Source organism: Castor canadensis, chromosome 5, assembly GCF_047511655.1.
Source record: "Castor canadensis chromosome 5, mCasCan1.hap1v2, whole genome shotgun sequence".
In the NCBI taxonomy this organism is placed as follows: domain Eukaryota; kingdom Metazoa; phylum Chordata; class Mammalia; order Rodentia; family Castoridae; genus Castor; species Castor canadensis.
Genome location: NC_133390.1, coordinates 95,402,527 through 95,425,780, shown reverse-complemented (window position 1 = coordinate 95,425,780; position 23,254 = coordinate 95,402,527). Strand labels below are relative to the sequence as shown.

Here is a 23,254-nt window from a genome sequence, read left to right as displayed (position 1 = left end):
TCGCCTGAAAACTTAATTAAAATATTTTCTTAAAAATTTAGAAGAAAACTAATCATCAAGGTAATAACTTCCCTGGACTGTCCTACTCCTTCCAAAGCTGTATGTGTTTTAACAAGGCTTGAAAACATTAGAAACAACAGAAAATCCAAACATGCCTGATGAGCATCTGCAGTTTTACTAGAACTGTGCTAGTCTTTCAAGATCTTTGAGAGTGTTCTGCTGATTTTACTAATGTAAGTAGCACCTGCTTAATTAGTCAAAGTCAGAAATCCCAGGTAAAGTACACACTTTATAGGTTCCACCTTATTTATAAGTGATTAAAGAAGAGGCAGAGTTTAGAAGAACAATTTTGCTTAAAAACTTCAATATAAATTACTAAGGTGCGTTTAATATATCCAGTGGAGGATAAATACTCCCCTAAAATTTGATTATCATAAAGATATATGAGACCAGGCACAGTGGCTCATATCTGCAATCCCTACAAGGAAGTAGAGGAAGGGGAGAGAAGAATAACTGCAATTCAAGGCCACTCTGGGCTAAAAGTTAGTGATATACCTCATATCGACCAATAAAGCTGGTTGTGGTGGTGTATACATGTCATCCCAGCTATTCAGAAAACATAAGCAAGAGGATTACTGGTCTAGAATGATCCTGGCAAAAATGTGAGACCCTGTTTCAAAAATACTAAAGCCCAAAAAATGGCAGTGGCCCAAGTAGTAGAGCACTTGCCTAGTAAGGGTGAGGTCCTGAGTTCAAAACCCCATACCATAAAAAAAAAATCATGGCATGAATGATAGCATTTAATGGTATGTTATCTAATACATCTGCTTCATTTATAAAAATCTAACTCTTTTTAAGAAGAAAGTAGTTATAATTTGAACTGTGTACATTTAGTATTAGAATAAAAAAACTTATGGATTATAAACAAGTAAAGTCTAGGGTGTTCTCTGATAAAATATGATTGAAATTCCAATTACTTTGTGTTAGGAAGATTTCTTGGAATTCTGAAGTTTCTCCAACTTTACTAGTAGTATTGAGGGTTGTTATATACAGGAATTTTATCTATTTTAATAATTAATACTCTTTATAGAATTAACCTCAGAGTTCCTTTAAGCCAAAATAAGTATTTTGCAGCACACAGAATTAGAATTTTATAGAACTTTCTGGAAAAGAACTGCTCAATGTACTGAGTAAGTTCTGAAGCAAGGCTGAAATCTTTGAAGACTTTGAAAAGAGAAATTATGAATTAGAATCAACCCAAGCTAGTTCTTTCAAGTCTAGTTTTTAAAGAAAAAGAAAGAGATTCCACTAAAAAAATCTCCTAGATTCTCTTGTCATGTTTCAGCATTCCTGACAATGTCCACTTCATTGTGTTATTAGGTATAAAATGTGGCAGGTCTTCTCAACGTGTGCCTGCATTGTTTTCCAGGTGAACAGAATGGCTCTACGAAGATTTCATTACTGTTCACAGTTGGTGCTTTGTAATTCTATGTAATTTTAATTAAAGAAGAATTCTGAAACAGCCTCCCTCTGTGCTACCTCCAAGCATACAATTAGCAGAATACAATGTCTGCTGTGAATAGTCACTTAATGATTTCAGTTTAATAATTTATTATTGCTTCTTCAGTGCCAACCACACTAGAAAAATAAGAAGTTAAAACTGCATGTAGCAAACAACAGGCATTTAAGCTGCACAGTTTAACTATTTCTAAAGCATTACTTTATCTGTGTAAGTCTAACATACCCCTCAAGCCCCCAAATCTTCACAGAGGAGTGAGAACCATTTTCCCTCCAAGAACTGCAGGAGAAAATAAATGTAGGTTTGGTTTCCCTCTGAAATGTAGCTGTATCTAGCCCATGACTTCTTTGTCAAAGCATCCTCCTCTCACTGCTTAGATACAAGCATCCTTCTGAAGTACACCTGGGAGAGGGAGGGCATGGCAGTAGATTTGTACATTGGCAATAAGTCAATTTAAAATCGTCTTTTTCACAAGTCTCTAAGTTCTGCCATGAGCCATTTCCTCAATTCGAAAATCTGGATAAGCAAATTTAGCTGCAGTTCTGATTCTGAAATGATTTTTCATTTAAATAAATCATTTTATTATTATGAGAGAGAAATTGAGGCTTTTAAATTAGTCCCTTTTTTATAAAAAGTTTAAAGAAGTACCTAAATAATCACAAGTTCTTTCAACGAATTTGAATTTTTCCATTCTGAAAGTTGGGGACTGAGTTTTAAAATTCCAAGAGAGTTTAGATTAAAAACAAAACAAAATAAAAAACCCCCAAATCAAAAGTAAAGAACAAAACCATACTTTTAAGTGACACTTTCAATATTGGCCAAATATATGCTTAATGTAATTTTAATTGTGGATGTAAGAGATCACGGGATGCTATATAATAATAGTGTTTTTCTCGTGGATAAGTTTATAGTCATATAAATATATATATATATATATATACATATAATATTTTAATATACATAATACTTAAAAATCAATATATAGGCTAGGGCTTTTTTTCTATAGAATTTAGTGTTTTTTTCACAATGATTAAAATTATCCTATTTCCCCACTGAGCACCAGTGGCTCATGCCTGCAAATCCTAAGTACTTGAGAGGCTGAGATAAGGATGATAGAAGTTCCTGGCCAGCCTGGACAAATAGTTCAGGAGACCCTATTGCCAAAATGTCCTGGAAGCGTGACTCAAATAGTAGAGCACAGCTTTGCAAGTGTGAAGCTCTGAGTTATAACCCCAATCCCACACATAAACAAAATTATCCAGTTTCCCTTATACATTAGTCCCAGAGCCTTGTTGTGTTGAAAACTATATAATTATGGATTGGATTTCTGAAAATAATATGTGTTGTACTAAAATTTTCAGTTATAGAAATTGCCTTACTTTCTCTAAACTTGCCATTATACCTGAACTTATTTTGTCTGTCTTATGACTACACGATAAAAATACAGTGTCAAAGTCAGGATAAGAAGAGCACATTAGTTACAGGAGGAAGTGAAAAGAAACCAGTTTTTGTTCTTTTCTCCCAAAGATTAAGGGTAGGTGAGATGAAAGAATGGCCTGAACTCTCTTAAAAACATTATTTAAATGACATTTCCCTAAATGAAACAACTGGTGTTCATATGCTTAAGACTTTACTGACTAAACATTCATTTGACAGAACTTAAAGCAGTAAAATTAAACTTCTTGCAATGAATAATACAATACTGTAATTATGCTCACAAATGGGAGCATAAATGACTTAATGTAATCATGTTGCATTTCATATAAAGCTCTACAGTAAATAAGGGATGGAAAAACAGATTGTTTTACTCACAATAGCAATGATACCATTTTCTTTAATTTGTGGTTCATAAGTTCCATGTGAGGGCTATACAATTTTTAAAAAGTCTGAAAAGTCACTGTCATTCTCTTATATTTTTTGGTATAACTGTCACGTCAGGAATCAATCAAAATGAGCTGAAATTCATACCATTCAATTTATCCATGTTTTGCAATTCAGTTTATAATTTGTAAACAAAGTTTTAGATCAAAAACAACGGATGCCTATTGTTCTTTCCTTCAATAGCTCCTAATATGAGTTGTTTAAGAAACACTTTAAGAAAAACAGCAATTTTAAGAACTATATTAAAATCATGCCTTCTTGTCCTGAAAATGGGAAATGTATCTCTGTTTCATTATGTATGTTTTTAGAGGATAAGGACAATTGCCAACCATTTGTTTTTCAGATATTCGGGACAGTGGGGGTCCCAAACCAGTAATGGTGTATATCCATGGTGGCTCATATATGGAAGGTACTGGAAACTTATATGATGGGAGCGTCTTGGCAAGCTACGGCAATGTGATTGTCATCACAGTCAACTATCGACTTGGGGTACTTGGTAAGAAATCTGTTTTTTGCTTCACCATTAACCCACAAAGTTTGTGAGAGTTTTGTTCTGACATGTTTTGTTTTGTTTTGCTGTTTCACCTCCTATGCTTGTTGCCTTTTTTGAAACAAAATTTTTGGTAGTTTCCATGAGGTCTATAAAATGTTCACAAATTATGTTAGGACAGCTGAGGAAGACTTTAAAGTGTGAAACTGAAAGGTAATGAAATAATTCACATTGCAGGTTTGGCTTTATGGAACTATGAAAGGCAGCAGTGGCAAGGCTTTAGTAAAAAGGAGTTTTTCCTTCTACTTTTCTTTTTTACAACGTTATAAAATTGCCTGATGTTTGCCGTGAACTTAGAAGCAAGTTTATATTCTCTTCTAAATAGTTGCTGTATGGACTGGCTTTGGAGAATGATTGTTTTCTATCACTATGTAGGCTTTTTTTTTTTCTTTTTTGGTAGCATAAAAGTTAGGAATACTTTGATTATTTAATTTGGAAAAATATGTTGCTTTCACAAGGTGATAAAGCATTCAATTCAATAATTCATACAGATCCCCAAAAAATTATAAAATAAGGTCAAAGTAGAAACCTTTAGATTTGAAGAAAAGTATAGAGAGATATTACTAATACAATATCGTCCCATGCAGTCTGAAGTAGGTGTGCTGTTTTGTGTAATAACCAATTCTCAAAAGATAAACTTGCTATTTTATCAGTATAAGTTTTTACAGTATTGTCATAATTTGAGGAGAAAATTTACTATGTCACTTAATAAACATTTTTATCTATTGTGCTTGCTAAAAGGCACAATTCATCCATAAAATGTTTTATACTTTAGTCTTAATTGTTCTCAAAATTTTATTCCATCCTACAGATTCAAAGACATATAATTTACCTTTTTGTTTGGACAAAGCATTATCTCACTCTTTCATTTTTTATTGTAAAATATTTTGAAAGGAAATATAATTATATTCTCTTTCATAATCATTTTAATATCATACATTTTGCCATATTGAGACTCATGATATTTGCTCTTAAAAGTTAGTTATTCCAACTTCTGCTATAATAATAATTCTATGTTTATGCTGATCACAAGATCTAAAAAAGATTAATTATTGTAATTAAGCTTATACATCTTAGGGAAGGAGATATTTTATCAAGATGAAAGTGAAGTCTTGATCTTTTTCTAGTTTGCTCTTTGGAAATTTGGAGTATGGTGAGTGATATAACAGATATATCAATATTGCTATAAAATATTTCTGCAGCATTGGTGAAGTGCACATTAGTTCTCCATAGTGTCTAATCATGCCTTCTTTGCGATAATTTTACAAACCAGGTAGGCAGGAATGAGTGTCTTCTCATTAGCAAAGCCTGTGTACTAGAAGATATATAGAGATGTTCATAGTTATGCTTAAATATCTTAGTCTCGCCATTTGTGTCTTGAAGAACATTTTAATATGAGAGCTTTCAATATCTTCCAAGTTTTTAATTTAAAATTTTATTATTTATGGTTTAGTTTTTTATTGCTCATAATTCTCACATTTTCCTGAATTTCTCAATTTGTAAATCTCGAGCAGTGACTAGTTTGCAGATTGAAAATTTTAAATTAATGCCAATTGTGATGGTAGAGTTTTAATGACTTGAACATCCAGTTACTTATATACACTGATTTTATTTAAAAAAATCTTTTGTCCATACCTTATGCTGCCTGTTTTTTAGCTAACTGTGCTCATTTACAGCACAATTTCATAAAGTGAGTATGTTATAACAATAGAAGCTTCACCCATTCTTGGTTTTCTTTTTCTCTGTTATTCTGTTTTTGATATATTCTGAACTGGTGAGGACTGGACATTGATCTAATTTGAATCCTAAATTCATGCCTATATCTTGTCTTTCAATGCCACACTGTGGTTGGATTATAGGACAACAAATTAACCAGCTTAAAAAATGAATAACATAAGCAATTGCTTGGTCTGTGTAATGGCAAGCAGTATTGGTTTTGATGAAGGATAATTTTTCTTGGTTTTAAATATTTGTTCTGGCTCTACTGGATTCTAAGATTTGCCTTCGTTGGCTCCTTTATTCCTGTTAAAGACCTGTCCTGATCAACCCCAGGTTGTCCTTTACTGACCCCTCAGGATAACAAAGTACAAACCTAAGTTAATACAACGTTTCTAGGCATATTTTAAGACATCAATTCTAGAACAAAGGGATTCTGGTTACTTTCTTTCAAAAATATGTGTTGGGCCTTGTGAAATGTATTTAAGTGGATTAATTCATGAAAAAGAAATTATCAGAACATTTGTTTCAGCACCCTTTGCACAAGTGGCACACTACACCAGGATCAACAGCTCATCTCACAGGACTACAACAATGAGGACTGTAGAGTTTTGAGGTGGTTATTGTTAATAATTTATCTAATAGTGACAAGGTAAGCCAAGGTTTTTTGGTTGTGAGATCCAAAAGAACTGTTGCCTTGTTTGTACTTGGGTCAATGCTGAAAATAAAGAAGAAAATAATTTTGATCCTACATCAGAGGAAATTCTGAGCTCTAATTGATTCAGGTATTTTGTTGTAAAAGGAATTAATTTGAGGATGCAATATGCAAATTAATAATTGTAATAATATTGTTATGAGGTATTTGACAGACAAGTCAGCATATCTAGAATAGGTAATACAATTAGCATTGTTCTGAATTTGCAGGAGAGAAATCTTACAACCTTATCTTTCATTTTTGGTGATAAGTATAGATGTTTTAAAATTACCATTATAAAATTTATGTCACTGCTCGTGGTCATGGGTCTAGTTTAAAGCATTTCATGATTAAGAAACTGTTCATTACAAAGTGAGAATAGCAAAAAAGAAAATAAATAAGATAAATAGAATAAAACATTGCTCTGATGAGCTAGTTTAAAAAAAAGTCAGTTCCTCCATCAAGACCATTCATGGTTTACTTTACAGTATTAACATAGACCATCACTATTGCTGTGCTATGTATTTCTCCCCTTACAAATGCTATTAGTGGTGATTAGAGAAACTGCTAACAAGATTGTCAAAAAAAGTCTAGCAGGTGGAGACTCCACTTCTAATCTCACTTCTCTAGTTTTATCTTACAGCTCTTGGCAACCGTATCCTGTCTCAAATGCTAAACAGCTAGAGTTTCTTTCACTTCTTGTTATTTACACTTTTGTCCTCAGTCAGTTTTAACATAAACTCTTTCCACATTTGATTCCCTCTAGGTCTGTTATTTAATATATTATTACATAGTCTTTTAAAATGTATTTATAATAACTGGTAGTTGAATAATTTTTAATGTTCTAGTGTATGATAATAAAAATTATCATCTTGGTAACTTAAGGAGAAATGTTTTGATTATGTGTTCTTAAGGAGGAAAATCATCAACATAAAATGTTCTGATTGTAACCAAGTAAAAGTCTCTTACAAGCAAGCATTGAAGAGACTATAACAGGAGTTGTTCAAATTTCAGAAAATGAAAACTATATTAACTAATACAGTATTAAAAAGTATTTCAGCTATCTTTCTAAATTTAAGTTACTTTTAGAATCCTGTTGTGAGGATCTAACATAGGCAAACATAATATTTCTTATCTGACTGAAATTTAATGAGTTACTTTTCTATTTACATGGATAACTTGGAGGCAATTATGCCATAAATGATTCTCGCCCATGTGATTTATTTTAGAAAAAATGTTTAAAAAATATTTTAGAAGTACTGATATCTATCTGGTAATTTTTTGAATGAATATCTAATTAAATATTTACTCACTAATACAATGTCTATACCACCCATCCATGAAAAAACATTTAAAGCACTGTCCCATCGACTTGTATGTGAGTAATTACATTTAGTTTACTTCATTTTCTCAAATAGGTCTAAATAGTTTTTTAAATTTATTAAACTTTACTACATACTTATTTTAATGTACTTCCAAATGTACTTTTATTCTTTGGACTTAATGAGATTTGCTGATTCTTCTAGCTAGATTGTCTGTGCAGTAGTACTGTAAGACAAATGACAGAATTAACTATTACTTTGGTGTGAACAGTTAACACATAGATAAAAGTTAACTCAGCATTATATATTTTCTATGAGGAATAAAAAGTAAGGGCAACATTGTCCTTATTTTTTAAAGAGCTTTTAAATTAATTGAGAAGAAAAATAATCAATGGAGAATAATAATTGTCATTCTACTTTATATTACAATATGTGTTTATTCATTCATTTATATGTACATAGTCATGTTATACACAGAGAGAAAAATTCAGAACCACAAAAAAAGGAAGGAAGCTTGAAGCCTAGAAGCAAAGAGATCTGCTAACATCAATGTAATGCTCTTAACTTTAAAAAAAAAACATATTTAGTTTATCTAGTAATGAAATGTTTTGTTATTTATATTTTTGTTTTTCCTGGATTATCTTGCTTCTATCTGGCTTTAACTAAGAAAGCCTCCAAAGGTGACCTTATACTTAAGTGTATTTATAATCAAACATCAAATTTTATATGATTATAATTTCCTACTATATGTTTAAGTGTGATTTTGAGGCATAAAAGTAGAGTGGGTCTGTCTGTCCTTGGAATCCAAAATGTCTTCTTGAAATTTCTAGTGCTTGAGAAAGGCCACAAGAGTGGTTTATCTCTGGGATTAACTGAAGCAAAAAAAGAAGGACTTCCTTTCTTTTCTTCTCCTTTATTCATATTCCTTCTTCTTTGAAGTAATTTCTGACAAATGCACACATATAACTGGGTTGCAAAAATCATGTTTCAGTATTATGTAGAACTGAGCAAAATGCATGTTCTAGTATTCCAAGAGCACAGTAGAAAGGATAATTGTCACTGCCATGAAAACAAACATACATACATATTAACCAGAAAAATATCTAAATGAAATTTTGCTCATGCTACATTACAGAGAAATTTATCATATGATCTATATCATTTTTATTTGGAGCATGGAGCAATATAGGAATTGTGGGATAGTATTCATAGTATTAGAAGATGCAAAAATATCCTCACAGTATGATTACTCACAGTAATCTTCTGTAAAACCCAAGACATAATAATAAATGCTCAGAACTTTTATAGTGTCATTTAAAAAAGCTAACTAAATGAAATTGAGCTAAGATATGTGTAGATTTCACTTACAATATAATAAAGTTAAAAGAGAATGTAGAGCAAAGTACATATAACTTGATCTGTAAGTTTCTTCTCTTGAAATCAGTTTTCTCAACTGGATTTTGAAAAGGATGGATAGTAATTTTAGATTGAGTGACAAAATAAGCTTCCTGAGTAGAGACATTGTTTGTCCACTGGGGGAAAAAAACTTTACATAGGTAATAATATTGTGAAAAATAGACTATTTGTTCATTAGCCTTACCTACCAATTTCCTCCAATATGATTTCAAGTGTCTTGTAACAAAACCAGATCTTCAGTTATGCCCAAACTTGGAAATAATCTGAAGTATGTTAGTTAACATGGATATTAGTTAAATGGAGAAAAAAATGGGTTTTAAGTACATTCATTCTTTCACCATAAATTGAGCATAGTATGCATATGCCTTTTGCTAATTATACTGTGAAAAGTGAAATCAGTATGATCTTTGATGTAAGACTAGCTCTTAGAGAAGTTTTAAAATAAATGAAAAAGTACACAACTGTTATACTTTACGTAGATAACAATTTAGTTCAGTCAAATTTCTTTACAGTTACCTATGTAAATTCTAGAGAAATGATGAGTGTCATGAAAAGTGAGCTGCTCTATTCCAGAGACTCAGAACAGGTTTCCCAAGCAGATGACATAGAGTATCCCATTTCTTAGTCTCCGTTGGAAACTGGAAACCCTTGTCAGAATTCCCTAGGACTTTCAGCTTGCCAATTCTATCAGTTACTTTTCTCTTCTTATCTTCCTTGATCTTTCTTCCCTAGCACAAGGCATAGTTAACTACTTTCTTCCTGACCTGTTTGCTTCTTGACATTACCCCCAGGATTTCCTCCTACCTCATTCTCTGTTTCTTTTCAGTCTCCTTCATTGGCTCTCCTCTCTATCCTGACCTCTAAATAGTGAAGTGTCATTAGCAAGACTGCTAGCTCTCTTTCCTTCATATTCTAAACATTTCCCAAGGGCACTCATGCACAACTCTAGATACAATCTCTACAGAAGTGACTTTCCACTTCTATAAATGCAAAAACTGCACCTTTGGGACAGACCATTCTTCACAACTCTAGACTTCTAAGTACTTCTGCCTCTCAACCTCTGTATGTGGATGTCTAATGAATATCTCAAAATTAACATGGCTGAAATGTATTCAATTTTTCAGGCTTCTTTATTTTATTGTGTTCCACATCTAGTTTATAATAATCATAGCCACATTCATTAGGGAATTTTATTCCAAAAGATAGTTTACAACATTTTCAGGACAACATAGTTAAATTCTCACCAAAAAAACCCATAAGAGGTAAGGTTTTTATTTTCCACTTTGATAAATACAAAAACAAATGAGTAGAGAGGCATTAAATGGTGGTGCTAGGACTGTAACCCTGCTAGTCTTCCCTGTAGTATAACATTGAGCTGATGGCATTGGCCTTGTCATCTATCTGGACAGCCTAGCAATTTTGTCCTGATTCTTCTCTCTTTTTTATGTTCAGCATACAGTTTATCAGATTTTTTTTTTTTACTGAATTGTTCCAGCATAATCCTGAGTCTGTCTCCTTCTTTCCATTTTCCTCTTAGCTGAATAAAGCCATGTGTCCTTGATCCTCCTTTACCATCTTCCTCTTTCACTTTTGTTCACTACCTGCAATCCATTTTATTTTCCACACTGAAAAGCCAGATTATCTTAAAAAAAAAAAGAAAAACATAAATTATGTCAGTTTACTTCTTGGCTTAACATTCTCCCGCGCCATCTTGCTATTCACTTAGAACAAAATTAAATACTCTTCCTGCTCTGCTATGCAAAACCCTGAATGACAAGTCCTAGCCTATATCTCTCACTTCATGTAAAATAGTCTTTTTTTTTTTACTCTAGCCATCTTTCAATCTTCATGCTCACCAAACTCATTTCTACTGCAGGGATTTTATATCTCTCTCTGCCACATTGTTTGTTGTGGAGCCAGTACCTTATTCTTCTGATGGTGGTTTATATATCATCTTCTCAGAAAGACCATGCATGTCCATATAGTCCAAAATGAGTCAAAGCACCACAAGTCATCTCCCTTTTAAAATTCTCTTCACCATCACTGATTATTTCCTGTTTATATAGGATTGTTTGATTTATTATTGTCTACTTTCTAAATCCTCAAAGTGTCCCAGGTACATAGTATTTGCTCAGAAAATATTTATTGAATGAATTTAAACTAGATCTGGAGAGTCAAGTAGTATTGATCTTATATGGTCATAGAGTGGAGGAGGAAGCATAGAGGAGTCTGCATGAAAGCCAGAAGAAAGAAGAGGCCTGCCATGTATTCAGTTGCTTCAGCACCTGGAATGCTCTGAGAAAGGGGTAAGCATTGGTAAGCTAGGTTGAAGACATAGGCAGCAGACTGTGCAGTACTTTGTTAAGGATTTCAGATATCAAAGAACAATGAGAAATAAGTGTAGGACATTGAGCAGATAGGAGAATTGATTAATTTTTATTTTGAAAAATGTTTTAAGCCTAGACATTGACCAAAGTTGATTATTCTCCTGTGGATATAAATATCTGGCCTACTCTGCATTAAGTGAGAGGTTGATAGTCAGCATAAGAGCCAAGCATCTTGCTCATAGAATCTTGAGGGACAGCTGAGCCCAGAATGACACAAATAAGTATGGGAATCTTTTACACAAAACAACAGAATTTTTTTTTTTGCCATCATTCCCTCTTCCTTGATAGAGGAATTAATCAAAATAGCATTATTGAAAGCTGTCTTAAGTTCCTACTTTGAAGGAGTGCAAGTTGATATGGCCCTTATTATCCTAGAGAGTGGCAAATATGAGAGATCATAATACAATAATCTGTATTATGGTGACTTATTATTATTATAATGTTTCTTTGTCATTAGGATGGCCTCATTTAAGCTCTGGGTTGTCCTAAAAATGATGTACTATACTTTTAAATAATTAAATAGTCTTTGGGCAGATTTTGATAGGATGTTGGAAATATGTAGTTCATGCTTTTCTTGAGTTTTTAAGATCAGTGATTTGGAAGAAAACCATAGAACATGGAATACAAATTTCTCTTATTCCCATTCAAGGCATTTTTCTGGGGCCATAAATGAACACCTAGTTCCAGGTACTCAAAAGACTACAACTAACAAAACTATCCAGAAAATTATATTGCGCTTCAGTTTCAGAGCAGAAGTCATCCTCTTAATTCACTCATTTATTTATTCATTTATTAACTCCACAAGTATTTAAGTGCTAGCCATAAGCTTCAATTAGTTGTTCACCATATTGAAAAAAGTCAGTGTCAATCCTTCCTCTTTATAAGTCACAATGAGTAAGGAAGAGTGACAGTAAGTGAAACGTTAACACACATTTGCGAAGTTGTATTTTCAAAAGAACTGGGTGCATAAAGTTTTGCCACAAACTTCATCACCAGTATATTTGTGGAGGTGGAATGTAGAAGGGGTCTTTCAGAAAATGCTTCTTTTTACCTCTTATGATAGCAGTCTTGTGAATTTCCTCCCTAAATTTCACAGATAAAAATTCACAGAGTGGGTCAAGGAAGAGATACGGTGCTTGTGTGAGGCCCTGAGTTCACCACCCCTGATTCTACCAAAAAAATAAAGCACAATAGTACTTAAAATAGTTTAAGTATATTTATATCTTTTAGATGCAAGAAGCAAAATGAATTGTTTGGATAAGCAGCTGTGGTAAACTGCAAAACAAACAGACCACCCACAAATAAGTATAAAAAGTTCTCTATCTTAATTAAATGAACAAAATTGGTCTTTGAAATAGAAAACACAGAAGGAAAAGGTCTCAGTGGAGTTAGTCCTTAGCTACATATTAAAGCTATGGAATGGGAGCGTGCCCTTTGGACTTTGTACAGACAATGGAATGTTCTCTTCCTCACCTGCCCTATTTGTCTGAGAACAGCCCTGCCACATATTAAATCAGTCCTAACGCTGTTTTATTGTTGTTTTCACGTTTATTGTTTGAAAAACAACTGTAGTAAGAAATGAGATTTTCTTCTGACATTGATTTAAAGGCTTAACATTAGAAATGTTGTAAGTCACATTTTATAATATGCATTGTTTTAATGAAGATGCCAGTCTTTTCTTTTCTTTCTTTTTCTCTTTCTTTCTTTCTTTCTCTCTCTCTCTTTCTTTCTTTCTTTTCTTCTTTCTTTTTTATTCATTTATTCACATGTGCATACATTGTTTGGGTCTTTTCTTTACCCAAGGTCAGGTTTTCTTCCAAGTTCCAAACAGTGAGAGTTTGGATCTTGCTTTCTCAGTTTTTTTTCTGGGTTTGAATAGTTTTTCCTATCTTCTGATGCTTCCTCAACAGGAAAATGGTGGAACTCTCTCCCTTCCTTACTCAGTGCAGTGGTCCTTATTAGCATTCTGCTTACTTTCACTGGTTTGCCTTAAAAATAGACTGCAGTTTTATCACCCATCACACCTTACTTATTCTTTCTTTTTCCCTTTCTGAAGTCTTTCCTTGAACTATTTGCCCTGAAACATTTTGCCACTGCTCCCTTGACTTTGTCATTTTACTTTTAATTGGCCTCGTTCAATTGGTTTTAAATTATGTTAATCTTTCTAACCCCATTGCTGCCACCTCCTTACCTTGGGTTTCCAGATGGGCGTCTTATAAACCCAAATTCACATGCCATTCCATCTCACATCACAAACAAACAAATTATTTTTAAAATACAAGAGTACCAATTTTCTTTAACTTTTCTTCTGCTCCACATCTCTAAATGGTTTTCAGACTGGGATCCATCCCAAATTTTTCCTGCTATTTCTGCTCTGTCAAAATATGTTGTTCCTTTTCTTAGCCAACTTTACCTTTGATGTTAGTCAGTTTTCTGCCATTGGGACAAAATACCTTCGATAGTTAATTTAAAAGAAGGAAAAGTTTATTATGACTCATGATCACATTGGTTCAGTCCATAGTTGCTTGGCCCCATTGCATTGAACCTTGGTAAGACAGAACATCAAGCTGGGGAGCTGTGATTGAGCAAACTGCTCACTTCATGGTGGCTGGGAAGCAAAAACAGAAGAAGAAGCTATGAAACCAACACCCCTTTCGAGAAAGGATACACTCACAAGGAAGTAACTTCTGTCCATGCCAACAGCATTGTAGGCTGCTGACTAACCCTTTAGCACATAGTCATTGGTAGACATTTAAGATGCAAACCACAACACACTCTTGGTTTTTGAGAAGTGCCTTTTACTCATGCTAGGCCAGATTCCTCAGTGTTCACCAGGATCATTTCCTTCCACTTAACTGCCACATATACCCATTTTGCCAGTTGTCATAGTCCAAGTTATCACTTTACCTCCAATCTTTCAGGTCAGGTGGATCCTCTTTTTTCCCCTGCTTCCATAGCAGGCAATCTTCTCTTCATTTTGATATGCAAAAGCCAATTTTATTTGTTATCATTTTATCTATTAACTATTTACCATGGTAGATACTTTGCTACCCAAATTAAAATTTAAACCCTGTATTTTATCTGGTTTTTCAATTTCCTTAAGACTGGCAGAGGAATGAAATCATTGGTGTTCATGGACATTAGAAAAATCTGGAAAAGGTCTTGAAACACTGATCTTTGAATTCAAATACATACAATATTGCAGAAAAATAACTATGGACTGTGTATTATGTAATAAGCTGTGGAACCTGTTGTTTTTTTAGGCTCAATTTAAGATTGTTCTTTTGTAAAAACAAGGGGGAAAAGGAAATATTTTTTCAAGTTTCTTTAACTTTGATTTCAAATCAAATTTTATCCATCTTAAAGATGCTCAACGATTTTCACAAGTAGGTTGAGGAAAGAGATCTTTAACTTTTTTTGCACCATTGGGGGTTGAATCCACTTAAACTAACTCTAGCTTCCCCATCTGTCTCTTGTAACAGTTAATACATTTAGGACCATAGATTTAATTGTTGTTCCTAGAAAAACATCTTGGACATGGAAAAAGTAATGCTTCTCAACAGATTTATATATTGACAAAGTCACCATTTGGAAATCCTTCTACAGACCTGAGGCATTGTGCCTGAGATGAGACATATCTAAGATAATAGTCATTTCTATTCTGTTATTTGTTGGATTCTTGCATTTGAGCTTTGAAAAACAAACATGTCTTTTAGAGAGACATCAGCTCTCTTGGCAAATATGCAACACACTCAAATAGAGATCAATTATTCAAAAGGATTCTTTGTGGTAATGTCACCATAATTAGGAACAATTTTTTCCTGACAGAAAAAGAGATGTAGTGATTCTGATGTTATTTAATTTTGCTAGAATTCTTTAAGTTTTTGACTTTGTATGAAAATAAGCCTTAAGACGGATGCGTTATTCCTTTTCTATACAAAAACAAAAGATTTCTTCAGTAGATAGGGTTTTCCCTTGAAGTATCCCACAAACTTTATCTGCCCCATGTCACAAAAAATTTGTCTTTAAGCATTTATGTTTGGGTTTTTTGTTTTAAAGCCAAATGAGATATTAAAACAGTTTATATTCCATGGCTCTTTGTGGGGTATCTTTTCTGAAAGAACATGTTTAACATGCATCAAGCATATATTATTTTTGTCTGATTCTGGGCTAATCTGAGTTAAATTAGAATAAGATATACACATTTCTTTAGTAATATTTAATCATAATTCATATTCTTTTTATATTTAGGGAACAAATTAATTAAATGGCAAACAATTTTACCTAATTTTATCCTTCCTTTTCTTAGAAGGCATTCATAATAGTTTTGTGAGAGTACACAAAGTAAAATTATGGTAAGGTATAAATAATGAATGAAGTCTTGGTCTCCTATATTGCCAAGATAGGAGACTTGAAAAGCAAATAACAAACAAAGCCTAAAGCATCTCGAGAGCTGATGAATTTGTATTCTGAGCTGAAATTCCGCCAAGTTTTATTGATTTCTTAATATCAGAAAGGATGTGAAATATGGCACTTTAGAGAAATCAAAGGTATTCTTGGCACCAAGTGTTTCAAGGGAAATTTCTCATGTAAGATTTCATGTGTAGGGGACAATTATAGAAAATATACTTCTATGGTGAATATGATTTGCCACATTTTAAATGCTTTAAAATAGGAATAGCTAAAACCCTGTAGCCAAGCTTACTCAGGATTCATACTTTGATGAACTATGTTTACCTACAACAATAAACTCCAAGTGTTACCTTTTCTCTGTTCTTAGTCAGCCTGTGAATGGGGCTGCCAGGAACTATGAAGGCAAACAGACATTGCATAGAGGTGACTTCTGTGTGTATATCCTATAGGTAAAATTGCTAAGAGTATTCGTTCCATATGAGAAAATTACTGATGATTTAACTTTGCTTACCCCTTAATAGAGGACAGCTGAAATAGTAAGTTTCATATCAATAGAGCTTCTCTCTCTATAGCCACTTTCCCAGCTGTCCTTAAGGGGAAAGGACGATTTACTTAGACTTTTAATGATACCGTAGGATTAAGAATTTTGAATTTTTGTTGCGTATTATTCTGTTGAAAAGGTCTACTTGCTATATTATCTTTGCTTTTGTTCCAGTCTTTATATAGTATTAAAAATTCTGCTTTTTGCAGAAATAATAGCCAGTTATTTCTTTATAATTCAAGTGATATGCAGTAAATGTCAGTGGAAATTCCTAGTTGCATTAATATTAGTGAATCTCATTTAAAATTATCTTTACTTTTTTTTTTGACACTACTGTGGATTGAACTCAGGGTCTCTATCATGTTAGGCAATTGCTCTACCACTTGGACCCCCTAACCAGACCTTTTGTTTCTATTTTTGATTTTTTGGTGGGGTCTCCATAACTGTGCCTGAGCTGGCCTCAAGCTTGCTATCCTCCTGCCTCCACCTCCAGGATAGCTGGGATTTTAGGCATGAACCACCACAACCACTTCTCCGTATTATTTTGAGGTATTCACATACACACCTTTTATAGGTGAAAAATCAGTGTAATCCTCAGCCTTTCATAAGTAATGGGCCTAGACTTGTAAACGTTCTCTTTATAAATCTCTCTGCTTTGGGTTGGCACTATCCGCTAAAAGTAAATATAATCCACAGGTAAATTTAAATTGTATAATAGTCACATTAAAGAAAAGTAAGAAGAAATAGGTAAAGTCGGTTTTAAACATGTATTTCACTCATCCTTGTATAGTTAAAATATTTCTAAATTGAATTTACATAAAATTACCAATAGGATTTTTTTTGTATTTTTTGTACTTTGGAATTTGATGTACTTAAAACTTATAGACCATCTATTGCAGTTCAGATGCTAAAATTTCAACAGTTGAAGTATAATATAATCCTGTAAAACAATAGAAATACATTTGACAGAAAAGATTATTCATCACTGCTTCATTTTTAAAAGTTAGAATAAATTAAACAAGAACAAAATTTAAAAATGCAGTCCTTGGTAATATAAAACACAGTTCAGGTATTCAGTAGTCACCTGTGGCAGTTTCTACCAAGCATATTGAGCAGTACATAGCTCTAGATATTGTAACTAACCTTTGTAACTCTATACCTCTGCTATGAGAAATACTCCAAATAGGAAACCGTAATTCACAAAAGTATTTGCAAATTATATACATTCATCATGGTACTAATATACTATATTTACATATTCTAAAAAATACACAGAATTGAAGCTGGGTGCTGTGGTGCATGCCTGTAGTGGGACTTTCTAGGCAGAGATAGGAGGATTGCTTGAACCCAGGAGTTCAAGACCAGCCTGGGCAACATAAGGAGGTCTCATATCAAAAACAAAAAATGAATTGAAAAATAAGATAGAAATTTAAAGATGAAATTAATGTTCTAAAATAATAATGTTGTTTTTACATTATTGCATTTTAAAACATATCTTTTCAAATTTGTGTGTTAGAAAACCTTTGTTATTTTTTAAATACTCATTTTTCATTTTGTCATTCAGAGTTTGGAACACTTAGGATCAGCTTAATGTTTGGTTTTAATGGTTGTTACAGCTGAAAAAGGCGATTCACAAAGACAGGAAAGTACAATAACACATTTAAGGAGCAGTTCATTGTTAATCATAGTATATTTAAATCCACATAATAGTCTTCTTGATAATTCTGAGGGCTGAATGCTAGTCAAATAGGATTAAATTATCCTGGCTTCTACTTTGTATATTGTTGGCTATTCGTTCATTCTTAGCAAAAAGAAAAAAGAAATCATTTTTGCTATTTTTATGTGACTGATTGGTGCTTGTAAAATCTTCAATCTGTGGTTTATTTGTAAGAATACTTTGAAACTACTTGCCTCCCGTGAGTGCTAGCTTTATTAACATAGACACTAAATTCACTTAATTAGGCTCCTGTAATCTACAATATGCATTTAGACAATGAAAGTGAACGAGGGCATAACAGGCTGCTAGGCAACAACCTCTCTCCCCTCAGGAGAACTCATGGACTGTATATGACATGTGTATACTGATGTGTGCACTTAAATGACATGCTTAATTTGCATACCCTGAGAAGGTTTCAGTGTCACTGTATATTTAAAAAATTATATGTCTTTTTTCTTTTATAGGATATAAATATAGTTTTGCCATTTTCTTCCCACACTCCTATGTGGATCTTATGTTGGGTAAAAACTTAAACTTCATCAGTCCTACTAATCTAAGCTCAAACAGTCTGTGTCATCTTGACTATTATTTGGTGTCTGATGTTGTAGACTGATACTATGATTAGAGGATTTTCCTCTCATTGACAACTGGTAACAGTTTCAATGTATCTGATACAAATAACCAGAAATGTCTTTCTTTGGGTAGCATTGAACACCATGATGTTCTTAAAGCAAATCATACACTTTATGTGGCTTTCTTTCAGCTCTGTGAGTATAAAAAACCATATCCAACAATCTGGCAGCCTCAGAGTAGCCCACATAGCAACCTAGACCTCCTCAAATTGTGCCCAACAATACAAAAATGGTGTCAGCCAATGAACAAATGAAAGTGGAGAGAGATCCAACTTAAAATATATTCCTTATGTTTTTGTTCACTTCATGAGATCTAAGGTTACATTTTTATACATTTGTACTCTGAATACTCTATTAAAAGGAATTGAAAAAGCTTTGTTTTTTTTTTAGCAGTAGGGGGGATTAAATTTAGGGCTTCATGCTTGCTAGGTAGGCTCACTACCCCTTGACCTACACTCCCAGCTCTTTTTTGCTTTCCTTATTTTTTCAAGTATGGTCTCCATTTCTGACCAGGGCTGGCCTTAGATTGTTGTCCTCCTACCTACAGCTTCTTGCATAGCTGTGATCAGAAATTTTGGCCACCACACTTGACTTACTGATTGAGATGGGGTCTCATTAAGTTTTTGCTTGTGTTAATATTGAACCTCAATCCTCCAGATCTCTGTTTCCCAAGTAGCTAGGATTAGAGGTATGGGTCACTGGGCCCCAAATTTAGCATTTTTAAAGAATGTTCAAAATGTTGATCATTTGACCAACATTTATCAGTCAGCATTTTAAAATGTTGTTACTATGATTGATTTTTATTTATTTTTAAAGATATATTTAAGGTCTGATCATGTTATCTTTAAGTGAGAATAATGAGCAAATGAAAAGATATTTTTTCACGGTTCATATTGGGAATAACAAAAGAATATGCAATTTTACTTCATTTAAACTTTGTATTTTTAGATCATTTGCTCACACTTTTAATATTTGTAGTAGCTAACATCAGCAAAACACATTGTTATTTAAGATTTCCTCTTTTATTCTAGATTTTCCTATATTGTATAAGGCCTTTCATCAGTGGGAAATAATTGATATTTACTCCCAGTTCTCTAAAGTTCAAGTGAAAAGTAGTTGGATGCTCTTCTCCATTTGGTGGTCTTTATTTATACTGTGCTTTGTATGCTCTTTTCTCTAATGAAAAGTGGATCTGAGCGGATTAGATATAAAATGTGGTAAAATTGAAATCTTCACGTGTCTCATTTTTATTTTTTATACTAGTTCCTAAAACTCTTGGGACTTCTGAGGTGACAGATTAGTAATTTTTTTCTACAGAATATGTACTCTCTAGAATTCCTTAGATAGTTAGCAGAGTTCATCTTAAACTTTGACCTTGGTTTTTAAAATGGGTTTTTTGGTAGAGAAAATAGAGTTCATTCTGAGTCACAGCTCACATAGAAATAGGTAAGATCAATAGAAATGGTTGTTCATCTCATAGTGCTCTTAATACTGGCCCCCAGGAGCTGCATTCATGAAAAAAGCTGACAAGTTAATGCAACTTAAGTTCTAAATATAAATGTTGCTACAGTTTGTCTTCCATGGGTGTGTGTGTTGGAGGTGTGGTACGCAGTATGGAAATATGAGAGGTGGCAGTACCTTAAAGTTGTGAGGCCTAGTGGGAGGTTATTAGGTCCTGCTAGGCATGTTGCCTTTGCCTTTGAAAGAGATTAGGCAGTTCTTAGGGTACACTTTATTAGGTTTTGTGTTTTTTTTTTTTTTTTTTTTTTTGCGGTACTGGGAATTGAACTCAGGGCCTTCACCTTGAGCCACTCTGCCAGGCCATTTTTTTGTGATAAGGTTTTTTGTGATAAGGTCTCTTGAACTATTTGCCTGGGCTGGCTTCAAACCTCGATCCTCCTGATCTCTGCCTCCCAAGTAACTAGGATTATAAGTATGAACCACTGGTACCTGACTTAATTAGTTTTTGTGAGTGAAAGTTGTTTTTTTTTTTTTTTGTATGTAGTGAGTTCATTTTATTCATTTATTTTTATTTTATTATTCTTTTGTTCACATGTGTATACATTGTTTGGGTCATTTCTCCCCCCTGTACTCCTCCCCCACCTTTTTCCCGTCTTTCTCCCCTCAGTTCCAGGCAGGTCGTGTTCTGCCTTTATCACTAGTTTTGTTGAAGAAAAGAGACAAGCATAATAAGGAAGACAAAGCATTTATGCTAGCTGAGTTAAGGATAGCTATACAGAAATATTCCTAGCATTGCTTTCATGTACATGTGTTATGACCCATGTTGATTCATCTCTAACTGATCTTTACCCTGGTTACTGATCCCCTTCTCATGATAACCTCTGTTACTTTAAGGTGTCATTAAAGTCTGAGCTTAACCTGTAAATTGCTCTCTGGCTTGCTTTCTGGCTATATGATCCCTTCCTTCTGTACATATTCCTGGCCTTAGTTCCTCATCAAAGCCAAGTTCATATCCTCCAACTTTCAGAACCAAGAACTAAGAAAACCTTTCATCTTTGTAAAGTTATTTGGCCTTAGTTATGTTGTCATAGTAACAGAAAATTGACTAAGGGGTGTGTGTGTGTGTGTGTGTGTGTAGTATTTTTTTACAACAAAAAGTTCATCAATTTTATATGTTTGCGTGTATGTACATGTAGATATAAAAGGAACATGTTTCTGTGTTTGTCAGGATAGACTAAGTTCTGTTGCAATAATACTAAACTCAAAATATTAGTAGCTAAATCTGACAGAACTATTTCTTGTTCACTCAAATTTCTCTGGAGATGCAGAAAACTCTCTTGTTAAGCAGTCCTCCATGTGACATTTCTCTTAGTCAGTCTGGCTTGCTCTTGATCTCATGCTTGCCATCTCAGTACCTGGCCTTCTCATTTCCTGAGGCAGAGAAAGAGCAATCACAGAATTACACATAGCTTGTTCATTGCCTCAGCCCAAAATAACACATAGCTTTGGCTATAACAAGAAATATGGTTTCACCTAACTACAAAAGGGCTGGGACCTACAGAGGAGCAAATAGAATATATTGTGAACATTACTGTCAACAATGTCATGATGCCTTAGTCATTTGGTCATAAACATAACAGCAAAACTTTCTGTGCCTGATTGCTCAGAAATTTGTTCTGAGGCTTAACTAAATGTTATTTTTTGAAATGATAGTTTTTAGTATTCTAAAATAAGGGTTTCTGGTGAGGCTATTCATGATGAGTGAATATTGAAATAATTAAAAACATTGTGAAATAATTTATCTTACTTTTGGTACTAGAATGCAAAGAAGAATTAGTATATAGTCTTATTTGCTCTAAAGGAGCTTACTGACACATTTAAAAAAAACATGTAAATATATACATTACACAGGAAATTTCATTCTTCCATATATTTAATAAATATCTGTTAGGAACCAGATCTTATGGTACACACTTACGACATAGTAAGTAGGACACTTCTCTCATTTAAATGATTATATTCCATGTGGGATGTGGGAGATGTGTAGGGTACAAAGAAATGAAATAGGAAACATTACACAGTGCTTTAAATAAAATAAAATACCGTGATGCCCAGTTATGAAGGTAGAAAATCTATCTTAAATTAGGTGATCAGAACAGATTGCCCTAAGATAAGTTCATTTATGTTGACACCTGATGAGTCAACCATTACAAGATCTGATCTGGGCTTTTAGGAGAAAAAAACAAAAGGACCAAGTCTACTTCTTTTGTTAGTAGACTACAAGAAGGCAGGTCAGTGGCATTGAAGCACAGAACTGCAGAAAAGTGGTAGGGGATAAATTTGAAGAGCAAGGCAAAATCCACATGATGTAAGTTACATAGACTGAAGTAAGGTTTCTAGTGAAGAGACATAAATAATCTTAGAGAACTTAGGAACATCAAATTGGTGCTATCATCATACAGCCAGGCAGGGCATAGGATCAGTGAAGAAAATTGCTTAGGGGAAAGTATGCCTGAGCTGGATTTTATAATGAAGTCCCCTCATATAATTAATGTATGCTGATTCAAAAATAAAGTAAAATTTGAATATATAAATAAATAAAAATTACAAAGTAAAATAGATAATATGGGAATATAAAAAAGTTAATTATAACTTTTATAGCTGAGAACCACCACCAAACAATTATACATATATGTATAGTTGTATGTATGTATGTATATATATACATGTAATTTGTATACCCCTCACTATAAGAATTTGAACTTGAACTATCCAATGGAAATCTGTTAAATCTTCCATGCAACTTGTAGTTATTTTGCTTAAATAATACCAAATTCAACTTCACTCATAAGTATTCTGTTTTCATTCACTGAAGAAATGCATTATGGTTGAGGTTAGAATGTAAACTCTTTGTTCAAAACCAAGACCCCTATTACAAACTAATAAGGATCTTGGTGTGCAGTTCCATCAGAAGACCTCATATTTGAATCGTTTCATAATTTCCA

General features: G+C 33.3%; 1 protein-coding gene across 15 annotated transcripts in view; it reads left to right on the top strand.

Annotated features, from left to right (window-relative positions):
• The window catches only part of Nlgn1 (neuroligin 1), an 841,293-nt gene that overhangs the window by 389,036 nt on the left and 429,003 nt on the right, over positions 1 to 23,254 (top strand). For all 15 annotated transcript variants that reach the window (XM_074073748.1, XM_074073745.1, XM_074073747.1 and 12 more), the window contains one exon: positions 3,744 to 3,896. In XM_074073748.1, the coding sequence (XP_073929849.1) occupies positions 3,744 to 3,896 (153 nt within the window). The remainder of the gene's footprint in view (positions 1 to 3,743; positions 3,897 to 23,254) is intronic.